The 17564-nt window shown below is 47.4% G+C and overlaps 2 protein-coding genes across 3 annotated transcripts in view; one reads left to right on the top strand and one right to left on the bottom strand.

Moving 5' to 3' along the window:
* Positions 1-17564, bottom strand: part of VWA7 (von Willebrand factor A domain containing 7) — an 87058-nt gene that overhangs the window by 37228 nt on the left and 32266 nt on the right. The window contains exon 17 of one of the 2 annotated variants that reach the window (XM_075323451.1): positions 7254-7493. The exons of the other annotated variant lie outside the window; for it this stretch is intronic. Coding sequence (XP_075179566.1) covers positions 7458-7493 — 36 coding nt within the window. The 3' untranslated portion in view covers positions 7254-7457. Of the gene's footprint in view, positions 1-7253; positions 7494-17564 lie in introns of those variants that run through there. 2 annotated transcript variants of the gene reach the window in all.
* Positions 9145-17099, top strand: LOC142250353 (uncharacterized). Its single transcript, XM_075322504.1, has 4 exons — positions 9145-9239; positions 10279-10797; positions 15835-15918; positions 16920-17099. The coding sequence occupies exons 1-3, from the start codon at positions 9191-9193 to the stop codon at positions 15903-15905; spliced, it is 639 nt and encodes a 212-aa protein (XP_075178619.1). The 5' UTR covers positions 9145-9190; the 3' UTR covers positions 15906-15918; positions 16920-17099.

Below are 17564 nucleotides of genomic sequence, written 5' to 3'. Positions count from 1 at the left end.
AAAGGACTGATTGCTGGGGCTGTTTCCGTCATCCCCACAGTCTGTAGTATGGAGAGCCAGGGCAACAGCATTAAAGGGATATTATAAAAGACAATTGCTAAAGTAGCTATTCCTATATTCCTAAAATATGACAATATTTTAATAAATGCTGCATAGATAAGAGTGATATACAATATATCTTACGCTTCCAGCCTTTATATATATATATATATATATATATATATATATATAAATAGATCTATATCTATATATATATATATATATATATATATATATATATATATATATATATATATAGATATAGATATATATATATATATATATATATATAGTATATTCAGTATATTCTCTTTTGCTCTGTGGTTATTTTAGTAATTTTATCAAATATTAACCCTAGAACGCATACCTGGGGCCTCGCAGGCCTGCTAGGTCATTTGTTTTCTATGGTAGATTGAATTGCTTGCGCGTTCTAGGGTTAATATTATGCAATTTAGTGTAACATAATGTGCTAAACCAATGTATCTAAGCCAGCGAGGTGTGATACTGTCTACTGAGCTGTGTGTGTATGTATGTATGTGTGTGTGTGTGTGTGTGTGTGTTCGCTAAAGGAATCCGCACCGTTGCGTCACGAAATTTTGCACAGACGCCTCATGTACCTCAGGGAACGTCGTAGGCTATGTTTTGATGGGAAAATTTAGCCTCGCGCTTTACAGTTACTCTAAAAAAAACTGCCTCCATTAAAGTCTATGGAACTGGGAGCTACAGGTCATTAATAGGAGCTGTGATTGGTTGCTATAGGCAATGAAGGACATTGTTAGTATAAGAAGCTTATGTGTGAGGTAATATGATTTCTGTGGATAGATGGATAGAGAGACACACTGAGACAGACAGGAAAAGAGACAGACAGGGAAAGAGACAGAAAAACACAGACAGAGACAGACAAAGAGACAGACAGAGGCATAAAGGGAAAGAGACAGACAGGGAAAGACAGATAGAGAGAGATAAACAGGACAGACAGAGAGATAGAGAAACAGACAGACAGGGAAAGAGACAGACAGACACAGAGACAGACAGACAGAGATAGAGACAGAGAGACTTATACAGAGACAGACAGACAAAGAGATAGACAGACAGAGACAGACACATAGATAGACAGACAGACAGGGAAAGAGACAGACAGAGAAAGAGAGACAGATAGACAAAGAGATACAGAGACAGACAGGGAAAGAGACAGACAGAGAGAGACAGACAGACAGGGAAAGAGACAGACAGATAGAGACAGACAGATACTATCCCGGGCAAAGCCGGGTACTACAGCTAGTATATATATATATATATATATATATATGTACTGTGTATATATAACACAGCTCTCTATCTATCTATATATATATATATATATATATATATATATATATACTGTATGTGTTAAAAGAAATAAAAAAAATAAATATATATATATATATATACATACAAAAAATAGCAGAATTAAATATAACAACGTTTCGATTATTGTACCCTTCATCAGGCATTCATAAAAATATCCAATTTGTTGTGCCCATTATTGGTGTGCTATTCCATTATGTAATAAGTTTACGATTCTGTGTGATATTGTCTGCTTAGTGATCTATCTAGTCCTATAATATGTCATGATAAGATAGGATGATAGGATTAGATACACCATGTAGTAGACAATATCACACAAGACAGGCATAGCTCCACAGAAATGATCAAATATTGCACTACTGTATTAGATACAACAGCTCAGAAGCTTATATCAAAGCTGAAAGAATTAGATACACAACTTAGCAAACAGTATCACATATGATAGTATTGAGTTCACAGCCCAGTACACAGTATCTTACATGATCAGGTTAGATATATTCCATGTTAGGTAGTATCGCACATGATAGGCTTAGGTAAGTAGCGTAGCAGACAGTATCCCATATGATTGCATTAGATACACAGTTCAGCAGACTGATACTGTGGAATTATTTAATATTATCATATGTGATAGGCTTAGGTACAGAGCTCAGCAGACTATCATAATAAGTGCTATTATCTAACATGCAATTTATCTAATTTTAACTGTCTAATATGCAACGTACCTAATCCTATTACACAAGATATTGTTTGCAGAGCCTTTTTTATTCTTCTTATACATAATGTGTTCCACTCAGAGGGGTAAATAGACTTATAAAGTGTGCAAATATCTGCTGAGCTGTGTATCTAATCCTATTACATCTGATAATATCCCTTGAGCTGGGTATCTAAGCCTTTCATATCTTCTTTTCTGATACAATCTGCTTAAGACCTCCTTCACACGTCCGTGTCTCCGGTACGTGTTTGGTCCGTTTCCTCACGTACCGGAGACACGGGCACACGTAGACCCATTAAAATCAATGGGTCTGCGCTCACGTGCGTATTATGCCATGGACCGTGCGTATGTGTGGAGCATACGTGTGCACGTGTGCTCCACACGTAGACATGTCCGTTTTTCTCCGGCATCACGGGTGTCACACAGAACCCAAATGGGTCACACGGAACGCAAAAGGACCACACGGATGTGTTCCGTGTGACACGCACCGGAGAAAACACATGTGTCTGCGAGAAAAAAAAAAAACTTTCCTCACCTTCTCCAGCCCTGCTGTCTCAGCCGCTGCTGTCAATTGCTTCTGACCGCCACTCATTATGCTCATTACATATTCACTTCACTGCGGCCGGAAGCAGCAGCAGCGGGGAGTCGGCAGGACCGAAAACCGAAGATCACCACCACGGACAGCGACGCCAGGAACAGGTGAGTAGAAAGTTCTCATTCTTCGCAGATAACACACGGAGAACACACGTGTGCCATAAACACGGCTCACGGAGGGCAAAACGCAACTTTAACACGTCGGTGAAAAACGTGCGTGATTTTCACGGACGTGTGAAAGAGGCCTAATGGTGTATCTAATCCTATCATTTGTGGTACCGTCAGCTGAGCAAACATTGCATCAATTTTTCGATCCATCACTGTTGTTGGCTCCATCAGACGTGGTTAGTTTCTAGGTTGGGTGCTTTCTAGTAATCACTGACACATTGAGTGCTGTATTATCTGATAGTGACGCCCTATTAACCACAGGAAGGAAGAAAGCAACCGAACAATCACTGTGGATGCACTAAACCCTACTCCAACTGTTTCTTAGAAGTGCTGCAGATATTCGAGGAATCTCCTGCGTGAGGCACAGGACACTAGGGTGACCCTTCTCTCTGATGCGATGTCCGGTGGTTAAAACTTTGGAACCAAAAAAGATAATTGCTCAAAGAGAAGTACAAGGCCCAGCAGGTTCTTACATAAAATGGGCTCAATCTCACAGAATGGTAGACGGCCTCTAAGGCCTCGTACACACGTTGAGTATTTGGTGATTTTTTTACCTCAGTATTTGTATGCCAAAACCAGGAGTGAGGGAAAATTTTCTGAAATGGTGACCGGGTTTCTATTATAATTTTTGTCTTAAAAATTCTGAGGTAAAAACCTCACCAAATACTCTTTAACATTGATGGTCTATCCTTAGGCAGGCTTTGCACGTTGCGACATCGCAAGCCGATGCTGCGATGTCGCACGCGATAGTCCCCGCCCCCGTCGCAGGTACAATATCTTGTGAAAGCTGGCGTAGCGAAAATTATCGCTACGGCAGCTTCACATGCACTCACCTGTCCTGCGAATGTCGCTCTGGCCGGCGACCCGCCTCCTTATTAAGGGGGCGGGTCGTGCAGCGTCACTGCGACGTCACACGGCAGGCGGCCAATAGGAGCGGAGGGGCGGAGATGAGCAGGATGTAAACATCCCGCCCACCTCCTTCCTTCCGCATAACTTACGGAAGCCGCGGTGACGCCGGTAGGAGATGTTCCTCGCTCCTGCGACTTCACACACAGCGATGTGTGCTGCCGCAGGAGCGAGGAACAACATCGGACCGTCGCATCAGCGTAATTATGGATTACGCCGACGCTGCACCGATGATACGATTACGACGCTTTTGCGCTCGTTCATCGTATCACCTAGGCTTTACACACTGCGATGTCGCATGCGATGCCGGATGTGCTTCACTTTCAATTTGACCCCACCGACATCGCACCTGCGATGTCGTAGTGTGCAAAGCCCGCCTTAGGGCGGCTTTGCACACTACGACATCGCAGGTACGATGTCGGTGGGGTCAAATCGAAAGTGACGCACATCCGGCGTCACTTGCGATGTCGTAGTGTGTAAATCCTAGGTGATACGATGAACGAGCGCAAAAGCGTCGTTATCGTATCATCGGTGCAGGCTCCGACATTTCCATAATGCCGGTGCCGCAACAGGTACGATGTAGTTCCTCGTTCCTGCGGCAGCACACATCGCTGTGTGTGAAGCCGCAGGAGCGAGGAACATCTCCTACCTGCCGCCGCCGGCTATATGGAAGGAAGGAGGTGGGCGAGATGTTTACATCCTGCTCATCTCCGCCCCTCCGCCGCTATTGGCCGCCTGCCGTGTGACGTCGCTATGACGCCGCACGACCCGCCCCCTTAGGAAGGAGGCGGGTCGCCGGCCAGAGCGACGATCGCAGGGCAGGTGAGTGCATGTGAAGCTGGCGTAGCGATAATGTTCGCTACGCCAGCTATCACAAGATATCGTACCTGCGACGGGGGCGGGGACTATCGCGTGCGACATCGCAGTATCGGCTTGCGATGTTGCAACGTGCAAAGCCCGCCTTAGGATAGGTCATCAATGTCTGATCGGCCAAGGGGCCGACACCCAGCTGTTTCCGGTGATGGTAGTGGCATTGTTCTGTCTAAATGTGATTTAACAAAGCAGCAAAGCATTTGCAGGAATATGAAATGGTCTCTACTAATCCCACTGGTTACGCACCGGTTGTGGGACTGGTTGTTAGCGGTGTGTTTGGTCGATGGGCTGTTGGTTGTTTCATGGGGATTTCCATTTCCAATCATACTGGAGCAAAGGGGCACCTTGCTGTTATGTCGTAGCAGACGTCCCGCACAACCAGTTTCTCTTTGGCACAACTTTTCAACTTTCTTAGGCTACTTTCACACATCCGGTTTGAGCACTGCGGCTCAATCCGGCTGTGAAAACTATGCAACGGATGCGGCGAAAACACCGCATCCTTTGCATAAGTTTTTACATGCGGCCCGTCCGTTTTTTTCCGGTTGCGGCATGCTACTGAGCATGCGCAGTGGAAAAAAACGCATGCGGCGAGCGGATGCGTTTTTTTCCGCATCGCGCCGCATCCGGCCTCCATAGGTATGCATTGAAAAATGCGCCGCAGCGGCCGGATGCGGCGCGATGCGGTGTTTTTTGCCGGAGCAAAAAACATTGCAGGGAACGTTCGATCCGGCCGTGGCATCGGCTAAATCTGCCGCATCATGCGGCAAAAACCGGACCGAACGCAAGCCCCTGCGGCACAATACGGCACTAATGTAAGTCTATGCAAAAAAACCCGCAACCGGCGTTACAAAAGCCGGTTGCGGTTTTTCTGCAGAACGCCGTCTTGTGCCGCAGAGCAAAAATCCGGATGTGTGAAAGTAGCCTTATCCACACATTTAGGAGGGGCTCCAGAATCTGAGTTTTAGGCCATAACTTCGGTATATCTTACAGGACGGCTTTGGCTAAGGAATCCCTTATTAGGGCAGCTCGGAAACAAAGGAGATAGAGTGTTAGGACACAGGTAACTTTACAGTTTCAGACATAATAATTTGTGGAGGTTTACTCTTCATTAACAGTATGATCACTCCTGGTTACAACTCTCCTCGCCTGGACCTTTGCTTTTCAGTTACTTCAGGTTGCAGACACGCGCCATTCTCCTGGCCACTGAGCCTCTCATGGTCTCTGCGGGGGTCAGTTTCTCCTCACCCTTCCTCACTTCTCCATCTATCCATATCACACCATGGAAACTCTCTACACTATATGCCTAGCTCTTATCTTGCTACAGGAACTGGTAATTTCTTCCTCCTCTACTTACACACAGCTAGGGTTGGTAGCAGAGGTGATCTCTCCTCTGTAACACACCATATTCAAAAGTGTCCTTTACCTATTTACACGTTGTGACCTATATCAGGTAGGTAGCTCCTACCTGCCCTGCTTGTCCCCTGTAAGTGACACTGAAAGGCGTGAAACCATCCCCCAAATAACTTTAAGGGCCCTGTCACACGTAGCGACGCACTAACGATCCCACCAGCGATCCGACCTGGCAGGGATTGTTGGTGCGTCGCTACATGGTCGCTGGTGAGCTGCCAATCAGGCAGATCTCACCAGCGACCAGCCACCAGCGACTCGTGTAATGATGCTGCGCTTGGTAACCAGGGTAAATATCGGGTAACTAAGCAAAGCGCTTTGATTGGTTACCCTATATTTACCCTGGTTACCAGCGTACACCGCTTACAGGCTGCCAGCGCTGGCTACGTGTGGAGGGAGCTAGCGCTTGCAGCCTGTAAGTGGTGTACGCTGGTAACCAGGGTAAATATCGGGTAACCAAGCAATGCGCTTTGCTTAGTTACCCGATATTTACCCTGGCTACTAGCGTACGCTGCTTACACAGAGTCGGTGCTTGTTGGTCTCCCGCAGTCAAACACACCGATACGTGCTGCCCTGCGGGAGCCCGACAACCAAAAAATGAACCAGAACATTGTGTAACGATCAGCGATTTCACAGCAGGGGCCAGGTCGCTGCTTAGTGTCACACACAGCGAGATCGCTGATGAGGTCACTGGTATGTCACAAAACCTGTGACTTAGCAGCGATCTCGCTATGTGAGAAGTACCCCTAAGAGTTTGTTTGGGACCTTTACATTGATAGTCTATGCTTAGGATACATCATCCATATCTTAGGGGTGGAACAGCTGGCACTCCAATTGATTAGTTGTTTTTGGAGCCAGTGTAAGCCGGAAAGTGCTCAGTTGGGGAGGTGCACAGCCCAGCACTATCAACAGTATAGTGCCACAGCCAGGTACATCACATATGCCCTCTGTTGTTTCAAATAGGGGACAGCTATGCAAAACTTTCGGCCAGGACCAGGAATAGCTGATCGAAGAGGGCACCAGGTGTTGAACGGTGGGGGTGAACACTAGCTGTGTCCCCAAGTTGCCTGCTCCTGACCTAATGTATATGGATGAAGTGCATGCGTGAAAGAATTGACACCAGACAAAGAGTCGGATGTGAATCTCTCCTTGATCAGAGAATGGCACGGCTTCAACTCCCTTTATTTTAACAAAGCACCAACTTATATAGACAAGGAAAACGGGCGTGCTTAGCTCTACAGTGGGCATACTCGGATGTGTTCATTGGTGGTGGGTTGCTCAGTGGGTCGGTCCATGGGTTGATCTGTGGGTCAGTCAGTGGGTTGGTCCATGGGTCGGTCAGTGGGTTGGTCCTTTTCTCCCATCTGGACATTCCTTGAAGGGAGTGATGAAACAGGAAGCGGCAGCCATCTTAGATCTGTGTCACGTGGTGATGTATCTGAACAGACTTATGTAAGGAGAAACAATTTTATCAGACATTTTCCCACAATCCCCTACACTTCTCAAGGTTAATTAAGTCTTTGATCCAATGGTAGTTCTTAACAGAACCTCCACCGATCAGCTACTGATGACCTATCCTAAGAATAGGTCATCAATGTCCAAATCCTGGACAACCCGTTTAAACCAGAATAACCTCTGTCCAGTCTCATACAAGAGACACTTAACCCCTAAGTTCGAGGCTGCTAGGGTGTGTCATGAATACACAACTTTTTCTAGCCTCTTAATTACCCACAGACACATTGAATACACTTCAGACAATGATACAATGAAAATAGTATGCAACAGTACTCAATGTCAAGCAGCAGCTGCAAAAGCAAACAACATTTTAGGGTGTATAAAAAGAGAGATAAAATCCTGTAATCCCAACATATTGGTACTCCTCTATAAATCACTTTGAAGGCCACAACTAAAACATGGGATCCACTTTTGGGCTCCACATTTTAAAAAAGATATTCAGAAGTTAGAGTCAGTTCAAAGACGGGCAACTAAATGATTACAAGGAATGGAGGCCTCCTCGTATGATGAGGGATTGGAAAAGTTGGTCTTGTTTAGGTTAGAAAAAAAGGTATCTCAGAAGAGACTGAATGGACACACATTAAAGGACCTAACATTTTTCCTCTTGGATCAGCCCTGAAACACTTCTTTCATTTGGCTTTCTTGGTCTTTTCGTCAACTACCGGCATACTGTATATCCAACCACTTTTGACTCTGGCCTAACCTTACTTATAAGGTCACTTTGGACCCTTCCAGTGCATGTTAAAGGGACCCTGTCACCAAATATGGCCCCTATAAGCTGCGGCCACCATCAGTGGGCTCTTGTATGCAGCATTCTAACATCTTTGTCCTCCTTCTTCTGAAGCTAGTGTGGATGACGCGTTCTACGTCATCCACAGTAGCAGGCATTGTGATCCTGCGCAGGCGCACTCTCCTGAGCAGGGCAGATCAAAGTATTGTAGTGTCCCTGCGCAGGACCTCAATGCTGGCTACTGTGGATGACGAAGAATACGTCATCCACACTAGCTTCAGAAGAAGGAGAACAAAGATGTCCGAAAGAGGAGGCGCAGGACCCGGAGAACGGAGACGCCTATTCGACCCGTCTGCTCTGCACCGACCGTTTAGGTAAGTATTATAAAGTGATTTTTACGTTCTACACAGCGGCCTGGGCTCTTATATTCAGCATGTTAGAATACTGTATATAAGAGCCCACTGGTGGTGGCCACAGTTTATGAAGGCCAAATTTGGTGACAGGTTCCCTTTTCCTGCAAAATAGATGATGGGACCTCAGTACCCGCAGATTATTTGGCATCTACTGTATATTAAGGAGTTTGAGCCTGAAATTTTAGCCTGGTCTACCCGCGATAAGCAAAACAAATGTCAACACCTCTCTACTGAGCTGTAACTACACACGACCTGCGGAGAGCTGGGGAAAGCTTTCTCAAAAAAAGCAGAAATTGTTTTCATGTTCCGGACACCCCCTTTAGAAAATAAAAAAGGAAAAGCTAGAATAGTTTTAACCTTCTTTAAGACTTTTTTAGGACATCATTTTAAAAAATGGGCCAAATGTAGAGTCTGAATGCTTCTCCTTTCATTTCAGCAAGAAACTTTGAACTAGATCACGGGATTAACTCAAACAAAGGCTAAAGAATGGACTGTGCAAAGAAAACCTTGATGTTCCTCGCTCTTTGTGCACTTGGTAAGAGAACAATGTAATGGATGATAAAACAATGAGATAAAGGAATATCAACAACTACCCATGATGATCAGTTGATCACAGAGGTATCTTTTTTATCATTAATGAGAACCACTTTAATGATATGTACAACCTTCGTGGCACTTTGAAGTAATGCTACATCAATAGCCTTGACGATTACTGCGGGGATCAGAGAAAATTCCGATCACAACATGTCTCGTGCTTGAGACTTATGACAACTCTTGGTCCGGAGCTTCACATTGATCTGTAATTTTAAATGTTTTGATTTCTGTTAGTGCAGTAAGGGTTATTGACATTTGACTTGCTAGTAGCTCATGGTTAGTTCACCTCAGGTGCAGCCCATTTGTGACTACTCACATCTCCTTTAAATAGTCACATGAGCCATCACCTGAGACCGGTAATAGAATCTCATTCTGTTTCTAATCATTATGGAGTGAGGAAGTTCTCTTAGAGCTGCTGGTGTTATGCTACTAGAGCTTAGCTGTTGCAGTGTTACATTTTGGAGCCTAGTTGGCTGCAGCCTTGGTGTCTGGCTGCAGCAGTGAAGTTTGTTTGTATACCCTTTGGTGCTCTTTCTCCTGTGTGTTGATCCGTAGTGGTAACGTCTAGCGTACTCACCGGTCCTGTCACTACCCAGGGAAAGTGGAGGGACAGTAAGGGACTAGGCACGTGATGGCAATGAGGGAAAGGAGTCATTTAGGGCCGTTAGAAGAGCTCAGGTACTCAGGATAGTGTGAGGAGGTTGCCCATCCCCGACCCCCTATCATCATGGTTCACTTTTCCTTTAACATCCCCATAGATACCAGTGTATTTCACCCTACACCGAACCATGCGCATCTGTCACGCCATGTGTCGGACTTTCCCCAGTTCAAGTGTGACAGTTACCCTGTTTTTATTTATTCCCACATACAGGTCCATTATTAATATAGAGACCTAATGTTGTATGATTGAGGTTCTTCAAGTGAAATTTGTTTTATATAGTTCTTCTTTCTCAACTTAAATTATTTCTATTCTATCACAGTTGGAGCTGGAAAATCAGAGCTGGTTCAGAACAATCTAGAAATTTTGATTTCTGTCCCGTCATCACACATCGGAGAAACAGAGATTTTGACAGGGTCTACAGCTATCTCAAGCAGTATAAGGTGTACCATTGTAGTAGCGAAGAACCAAACCACATGCATCAATTCCACCGATCCAAGCTGCATCAACTCAATCATGGAGCCAAGTGTCGATTTTTCTGCAAATGATGGAAAAAACTTTACCTATTTCATGAATATTAATAGGGCATATCAATTTGACATAAATGTTGCCGCAAAAGTTGGCGTCACACCCCGGTTAATAACCAGCGGAGGTGGTGACAGTGACAGATTCACAGTCGTTCTTAACATTATGTATAATTCGGCCACCACAACAATGGGCTCATTGAACTCAGGAAAAGTATCACCAACATTATTTAGATTTCGGGCTTTATTTCGGACAACTGTTAGCGACACCAACACAGGCAATAATAACGGACAAGGAAATGGACAATCCACCTTAAGTGAGTACTTGGTAAAAAAGAAATATATATATATATATACTAGAAGGTGGCCCGATTCTACGCATCGGGTATTCTAGAATTTACATATTGTGTAGTTCATGTATGATTTTTGTTTTATATATATATATATATGTGTATATATATATATATATATATATATATATATATATATATATGTTGTTGTGTGTAGTTACCAAGTGTTTGTGTAGGGGCTGTACATGTTCTGGGTGTTGTCTGGGTGTGACGGGGGGTGAGAGCGGTGTTGTATGTGTGTTGCGTGTGTTGCGTTGTTTGTGGAGCGCTGTGTGTCTGTAGCGTTGTGTGTGTGTTGCGCGGTTTGTGTGTGTGTGGTGTGTTTTGGGGGGAGGTATGTTTTGTGCAATGTGTGTGTTGTGCGGTATGTGCGTATATTTGTGTGTGCCGCGGTGTTTGTGTGTTGGGTGCTGTGTGTGCGCAGCGTTGTCTGTGTGTGTGGGTGTCTGTGTAGGGCAGTTGTTTGTGGTTCCCAGTGTGTGTGTGATGTGTGGTGTGTGGTGTGTTGTGCAGTGCGCGCGCGCGTGTGTGTGTGTGTGTGTGTGTGTGTGTTTTGGGGGGAGGTGCGCACTCCCAAACGTGCTCCATCCCCCATGCAGCGCACTCCCCATCGTGCTCCATCCCCAATGCAGCGCACTCCCCATCGTGCTCCATCCCCTATGCTGCGCACCCCCCATCGTGCTCCATCTCCCATGCTGCGCACTCCCAAACGTGCTCCATCCGCCATGCTGCGCACTCCCAAACGTGCTCCATCCGCCATGCTGCGCACTCCCAAACGTGCTCCATCCGCCATACTCCGCACTCCCCATCGTGCTCCATCCCCCATGCAGCGCACTCCCCATCGTGCTCCATCCCCTATGCTGCGCACCCCCTATCGTGCTCCATCTCCCATGCTGCGCACTCCCAAACGTGCTCCACCCGCCATGCTGCGCACTCCCAAACGTGCTCCATCCCCCCATGCTGTGAACTCCCCATCGTGCTCCATCCCCGATGCTGCGCACCCCCCCATCATGCTCCATCCCCGATGCTGCGCACCCCCCATCGTGCTCCATCCCCCATGCTGCACCAGCATCAGCCTCTCTGCCCCCAGCATCAGCTTCTCTGCCCCCAGCATCAGCCTCTCTCCTCCCAGCATCAGCCTCTCTCCTCCCAGCATCAGCCTCTCTCATCCTAGCATGAGCCTCTCTCCTCCCAGCATCAGCCTCTCCTCTCTGTCCCCAGCATCAGCCTCTCTCCTCCCAGCCTTCCCCAGCATCAGCCTCTCTCCTCCCAGCCTCCCTCCTCCCACCCTCCCCCAGCATCAGCCTCCCTCTACCAGCCTCCCCCAGCATCAGCTTCTCTTCTCTCAGCCTACCTCTCCCAGCCTCCCTCCTCCCAGCCTCCCTCAGCATCAGCCTCCCTCTCCCAGCCTCCCCAAGCATCAGCCTCCACCAGCATCAGACTCTCTCCTTCCAGCCTCCCCCAGCATCAGCCTCCGCCAGCATCAGCCTCTTTCCTTCCAGCCTCCTCCAGCATCAGCCTCCCTCTCCCAGCCTTCCCCAGGTTCAGCCTCTCTCCTCCCAGCCTCCGTCCTCCCAGCCTTCCCTAGCATTAGCTTTCCCCTCCCAGCCTCCCTCAGCATCAGCCTTCCCCAGCATCAGCCTCTCTCCTCCCAGCCTCAGCCTCTCTCCTTCCAGCCTCCCCCAGCATCAGCCTCTCTCCTTCCAGCTTCCCTCAGCATCAGCCTCCCCTTCCCAGCCTTCCCGAGGATCAGCCTCTCTCCTCCCAGCCTCCTTCCTCCCAGCCTCCCTCAGCATCAGCCTTCCGCTCCCAGTCTCCCCCAGCATCAGCCTCCCCAAGCATCAGCCTCCACCAGCATCAGCCTCTCTCCTTCCAGCCTCCCCCAGCATCAGCCTCCCCTTCCCAGCCTTCCCTAGGTTCAGCCTCTCTCCTCCCAGCCTCCTTCCTCCCAGCCTCCTTCCTCCCAGCCTCCCCCTCCCAGCCTCCCTCAGCATCAGCCTTCCGCTCCCAGTCTCCCCCAGCATCAGCCTCCCCAAGCATCAGCCTCCACCAGCATCAGCCTCTTTCCTTCCAGCCTCCCCCAGCATCAGCCTCACTCCTTCCAGCCTCCATCAGCATCAGCCTCCCGTTCCCAGCCTTCCCCAGGATCAGCCTCTCTCCTCCCAGCCTCCTTCCTCCCAGCCTCCCTCAGCATCAGCCTTCCCCTCCCAGTCTCCCCCAGCATCAGCCTCCCCAAGCATCAGCCTCCACCAGCATTAGCCTCTCTCCTTCCAGCCTCCCCCAGCATCAGCCTCCCCAAGCATCAGCCTCCACCAGCATCAGCCTCCCTCGTCCCAGCCTCCCCCAGCATCAGCCTCCCCCTCCCAGCCTCCCCCATCATCAGCCTCTCTCCTCCCAGCCTTCCCCATGATCAGCCTCTCTGCTCCCAGCCTCCTCCAGCACGCCGTGCTCCTCTGCCGACACTCACACATCCGATCGCATCCACTCACACACACCCGATCGCATCCACTCACACACACCCGATCGCATCCACTCACACACACCCGATCGCATCCACTCACACACACCCGATCGCATCCACTCACACACACAGACACTGACGATATCGCACATACGCGCTGATACTCACAACATCCGGACATACCACATGCCTCTGGCCATGTGATCCTCCGTCAGGTCCTGGAAGATCACAACAGCACAGTATCGAGGCCGAGAAGCAAGGGATATCGCCGGATGCTGTGAGTGTGTGGATGCGATGTGTGTGCGAGGTGTGTGTGAGGTGTGTGAGGTGTTTGTGAGAGTGAGTGCGATCTGATGTGTGTGTGTATGCGTGTGTGTGTGCTGTTATGTTTGTGCGTGTGGAAGTCCCGCCGCTGCAGGACCTTTATTTACTGGTAACTATGCAAGCATGGTTACCAGCGCAACACGTCCCCCGCTCGCACGGGAGCCAACACCAGCATACGGCGGCGGCGTACGCTGATGTGGGCTCCCGTTGGTGAGGGGGGAAAGGGGGGGGGGAGGAGTACAGTACTCACCTGGGATTCGTGGCTCCGTGACCGTGTCAGTTCAGCAATGCGGGGGGGGGGGGGGCGAGAGCTAACGTCTATTGCGTGAGGGGGCGGGGCGTGGCGTGGGTGAGTTGCCAATGCCTGCAGGGTGCCGGGGCGAGAGGCCAATCTGTGGGGGGGGGCAGAGCCTGGGCGAGCGGCTGGCCAATCCGTGTGGGGGCGCAGCCGGGGCGAGAGGCCAATCCGTGTGGGGGGGCGGGGCCATGGCGAACCCAGCGGCCAATCAGCTTTGTGTCACCGTAAGGACATGTCACGGTGACACAATTTTGGAGCATGACAGACAGACAGACAGAATAAGGCAATTATATATATAGATATATATATATATACACAAATAATCATACAAATATGACAATATACAGTATGTACTAAAGGAAGAAGAACAGACGATTATATTACTTGTAGAACCTAAACGTGTTGTTGAGGGCTTTATAATTGATGACCTATCCTTAGGGGTACTTTGCACGCTGCGACATCACTAGCCGATGCTAGCAATGCCGAGCGCGATGGTTCCCGCCCCCGTCGCAGATGCGATATCCTGTGATAGCTGCCGTAGCGAACATTATCGCTACGGCAGCTTCACACGCACATACCTGCCCTGCGACGTCGCTCTGGCCGGCGATCTGCCTACTTCCTAAGGGGGCAGGTCGTGCGGTGTCACAGCGACGTCACACGGCAAGCGGCCAATAGAAGCGGAGGGGCGGAGATGAGCGGGACGTAAACATCCCGCCCACCTCCTTTCTTCCGCATAGCCGGTGGAGGCAGGTAAGGAGATGTTCCTCGCTTCTGCGGCTTCACACACAGCGATGTGTGCTGCCGCAGGAACGAGGAACAACATCGTAACGCATATTGGTGCGATATTATGAAAATGACCGACGCTACACAGATCACCGATTTACGACGCTTTTGCGATCGTTATCGGTGCATCTAGGCTTTACACGTTGCGACATCGTTACCGGCGCCAGATGTGCGTCACTTTCGATTTGACCCCGACGATATAGCAGGTGTGATGTCGCAACGTGCAAAGTACCCCTTAGAGTAGGACATCAATATCAGATAAGGTAGAGTAGAAGACCTGACACCATCAGCGACCGGTGTTTACCAAGCCCCACGATGGCCAGAAGGACAGAAGTATGGAGCTGGAACAGCACAGTGTAGTGGCCATTCATTGCTACTGCAGCTCAGTTACTGTTGAAGTGAATTAGAGCTGAGCTGCAAATATCGAGAACAGTCACTACACAGTGTATGGAGCTGTGTTTTTCCTGCTATCCTGGGACATTATAACCATTGATTATATACGGGTAGTAGCCCGAGCAATCCTAAGCATAGGCTATCAATATCAAATTCCCAAACAATCCCTTTAAAGGGGTTTTCCTGGATCACAATATGGCTTATCCTTAGAGTAAGCTATCCATTACATATGTTGGGATCTGAAATCCAGTGGGCTTTGCATCCTCTCATTGCTTACCAAGCACAACTCCTTAAATTTCCTAGTGGCAGTGTCTGGTATTACATCTCAGTCCTATTGACTGTATAGAACTGGGCCCCATTTAAGGCCGGTGTCCCACTTACGATTACCGCGCGTATATCTCGCACGAGTTTCACGGTGCATCACCTGTCACGGACTCACACGCTGCTCACAGGAGCGGGTCGGCTGCATAGAGATGCAAGCAACCGACCCGCTCCTGTGAGCAGAGTGTGAGTCCGTGACAGGTGATGCTCCTTGAAACTCGCGCGAGATATACGCGCGGTAATCGCAAGTGGGACACCGGCCTACCTTGCAATACCAGGCACAGATATTTTAATAGAATTAATGGGCACCACCCAAAATACAAAAAAGCCCATCATATACTGTATATATTGACCATATCAACGTCAAGGAACTGAAACCGAGTGTAACTTCCATTGTAAGGAGTATTGTTTTATTTCCTTCCAGGCTCTGGTCCGATGATCGCTCTCATAGTCCTGGCTCTGCTTCCAGTTTTACTTCTTAAGGTTCACGAGTGACTTATGGAAATAAGTAAGTTCTAAGAAATAAAAATTCAAAAATACCCACGTGTCCTGTTTCCACCTCTTCTCAAAGTCTGGAGCTCAGATGTGAACAGAGTATACCCAGTCTATAGGAAGGGGAATTCTCAGGAGCCTAAAGAGACAATGCTCAGAACCATAGAAACCTTTTGAGAAGGTTGAGAAGGTGACACCACTTTTAATTTGGGGGCCTTACTTCTTATAGTCATTTTCTCTTTAGTGAATGTTCTTTAGGTCATAAATAACTTTTTTGAAGAGATTGTCCAATAAAGACAGTGGGGGACAGTGACGATCACATCTGTAAAGCCCTGTGGAATTAATAGCGCTGTATAAGTGAGTAAAATAAATAATATAAACAGCAGCCTTCAGTATACGCAAAGATGTCTGCAAACATTTAGGCTATGTTCACACTAGAAAAATGATTTTTCTTAAGAAATTTCTTAAGAAATTTCTTAAGAGTGCACCTGTGTTAAAAAACGCACCAAAAACGCACCTGCGTTTTTGCCGCGTTTTCGGTGCGTTTTCGGTGCGTTTTTGGTGCGTTTTTACCGCTGGTTGCTCCCTGCGTTATTGTGCCAATTATATATGGCAAAAAACGCAGTTAGCTGCAGAAAAGAAGTGACATGCTCATTCTTTTTCTTAAGAAAATCTACTGAAAGAATTTTCTTAAGAAAAAAACGCAGTGTGCGCACAGCTAATTTTTTTTGCCATAGGTTTTGCTGGGGAATGTCTGCAGAAAGGTTACAAGAATTTCTCAAGAAATTTCTGCAGCAAAAACGGACCAAAAACGGACCAAAAACGCAGGTGAAAAACGCAGTGTGTGAACATAGCCTAAATATGAAATTTGAATGTATTACTGCTGTATAGAATGTACTTATAAAATGAAAGTATTTTGCGCACAAATTGGCAACAATAAAGTCTATTTTTTCATATTTTTTTCTTCTTGATTTTTTGTTTTGATTTTACAACAATAATGTATTTCTCTTTTTGCAGATTATTTTCAAGCAAATTTCTAAACCTCCTATGATGCGTGAAACATTTGAAAGAAGCGAACAGCAAAAGATTAGGAGAGTGATTAAATATTTTATGTATAGGATGAAAACTTATTTTTCTACATCTGTGTGTGTGTGTATATATTGGTATATTAATAAAGTCAGATCTGGTTTGTCTAAATGTGTAGTTAGTGATTATGTCCAGGTTTCATCGCATTATAGAAAAATAACTACATTTATACCCATAATTTAGATATATCACTTGTCTGATGCTAGTTGTCCTACAAATAACATTTATGACTTATCCATAGGATGGATGATAGATATATAATTGCTGGGGGATTCGGCTCCTGAAACCCAGTGATCCTGAGTATGTCAGGGAAATGGCCGAAGTCATGGAGCGCTAGTGAGCATGTGAGACCACACTCCTGCAGACAGTGAATGGAGCGCTAGTGAGCATGTGCGACCACACTCCTGCAGACAGTGAATGGAGCGCTAGTGAGCATGTGCGACCACACTCCTGCAGACAGTGAATGGAGCAGTGGTCACACATGCTCATTACTACTCCATTCACACAGGAGAGCTGCTCTTGTAATTGGGTGAAATCCCAGAAAACTGACTAATAACAGTTATATATTTATCACTC

The sequence above is a fragment of the Anomaloglossus baeobatrachus genome, chromosome 9 (genome assembly GCF_048569485.1).
Source record: "Anomaloglossus baeobatrachus isolate aAnoBae1 chromosome 9, aAnoBae1.hap1, whole genome shotgun sequence".
NCBI lineage: Eukaryota > Metazoa > Chordata > Amphibia > Anura > Aromobatidae > Anomaloglossus > Anomaloglossus baeobatrachus.
Note: the sequence above shows the minus strand (reverse complement) of the source record. Positions and strands in the feature narration are given on the sequence as shown.

Coding starts and splice junctions, on each gene's coding strand:
- LOC142250353 (XM_075322504.1), top strand. CDS start 9,191: ATGGACTGTGCAAAGAAAACCTTGATGTTCCTCGCTCTTTGTGCACTT. Junction 9,240..10,278: donor CCTCGCTCTTTGTGCACTTG/GTAAGAGAACAA, acceptor ATTCTATCACAG/TTGGAGCTGGAAAATCAGAG. Junction 10,798..15,834: donor AAATGGACAATCCACCTTAA/GTGAGTACTTGG, acceptor ATTTCCTTCCAG/GCTCTGGTCCGATGATCGCT.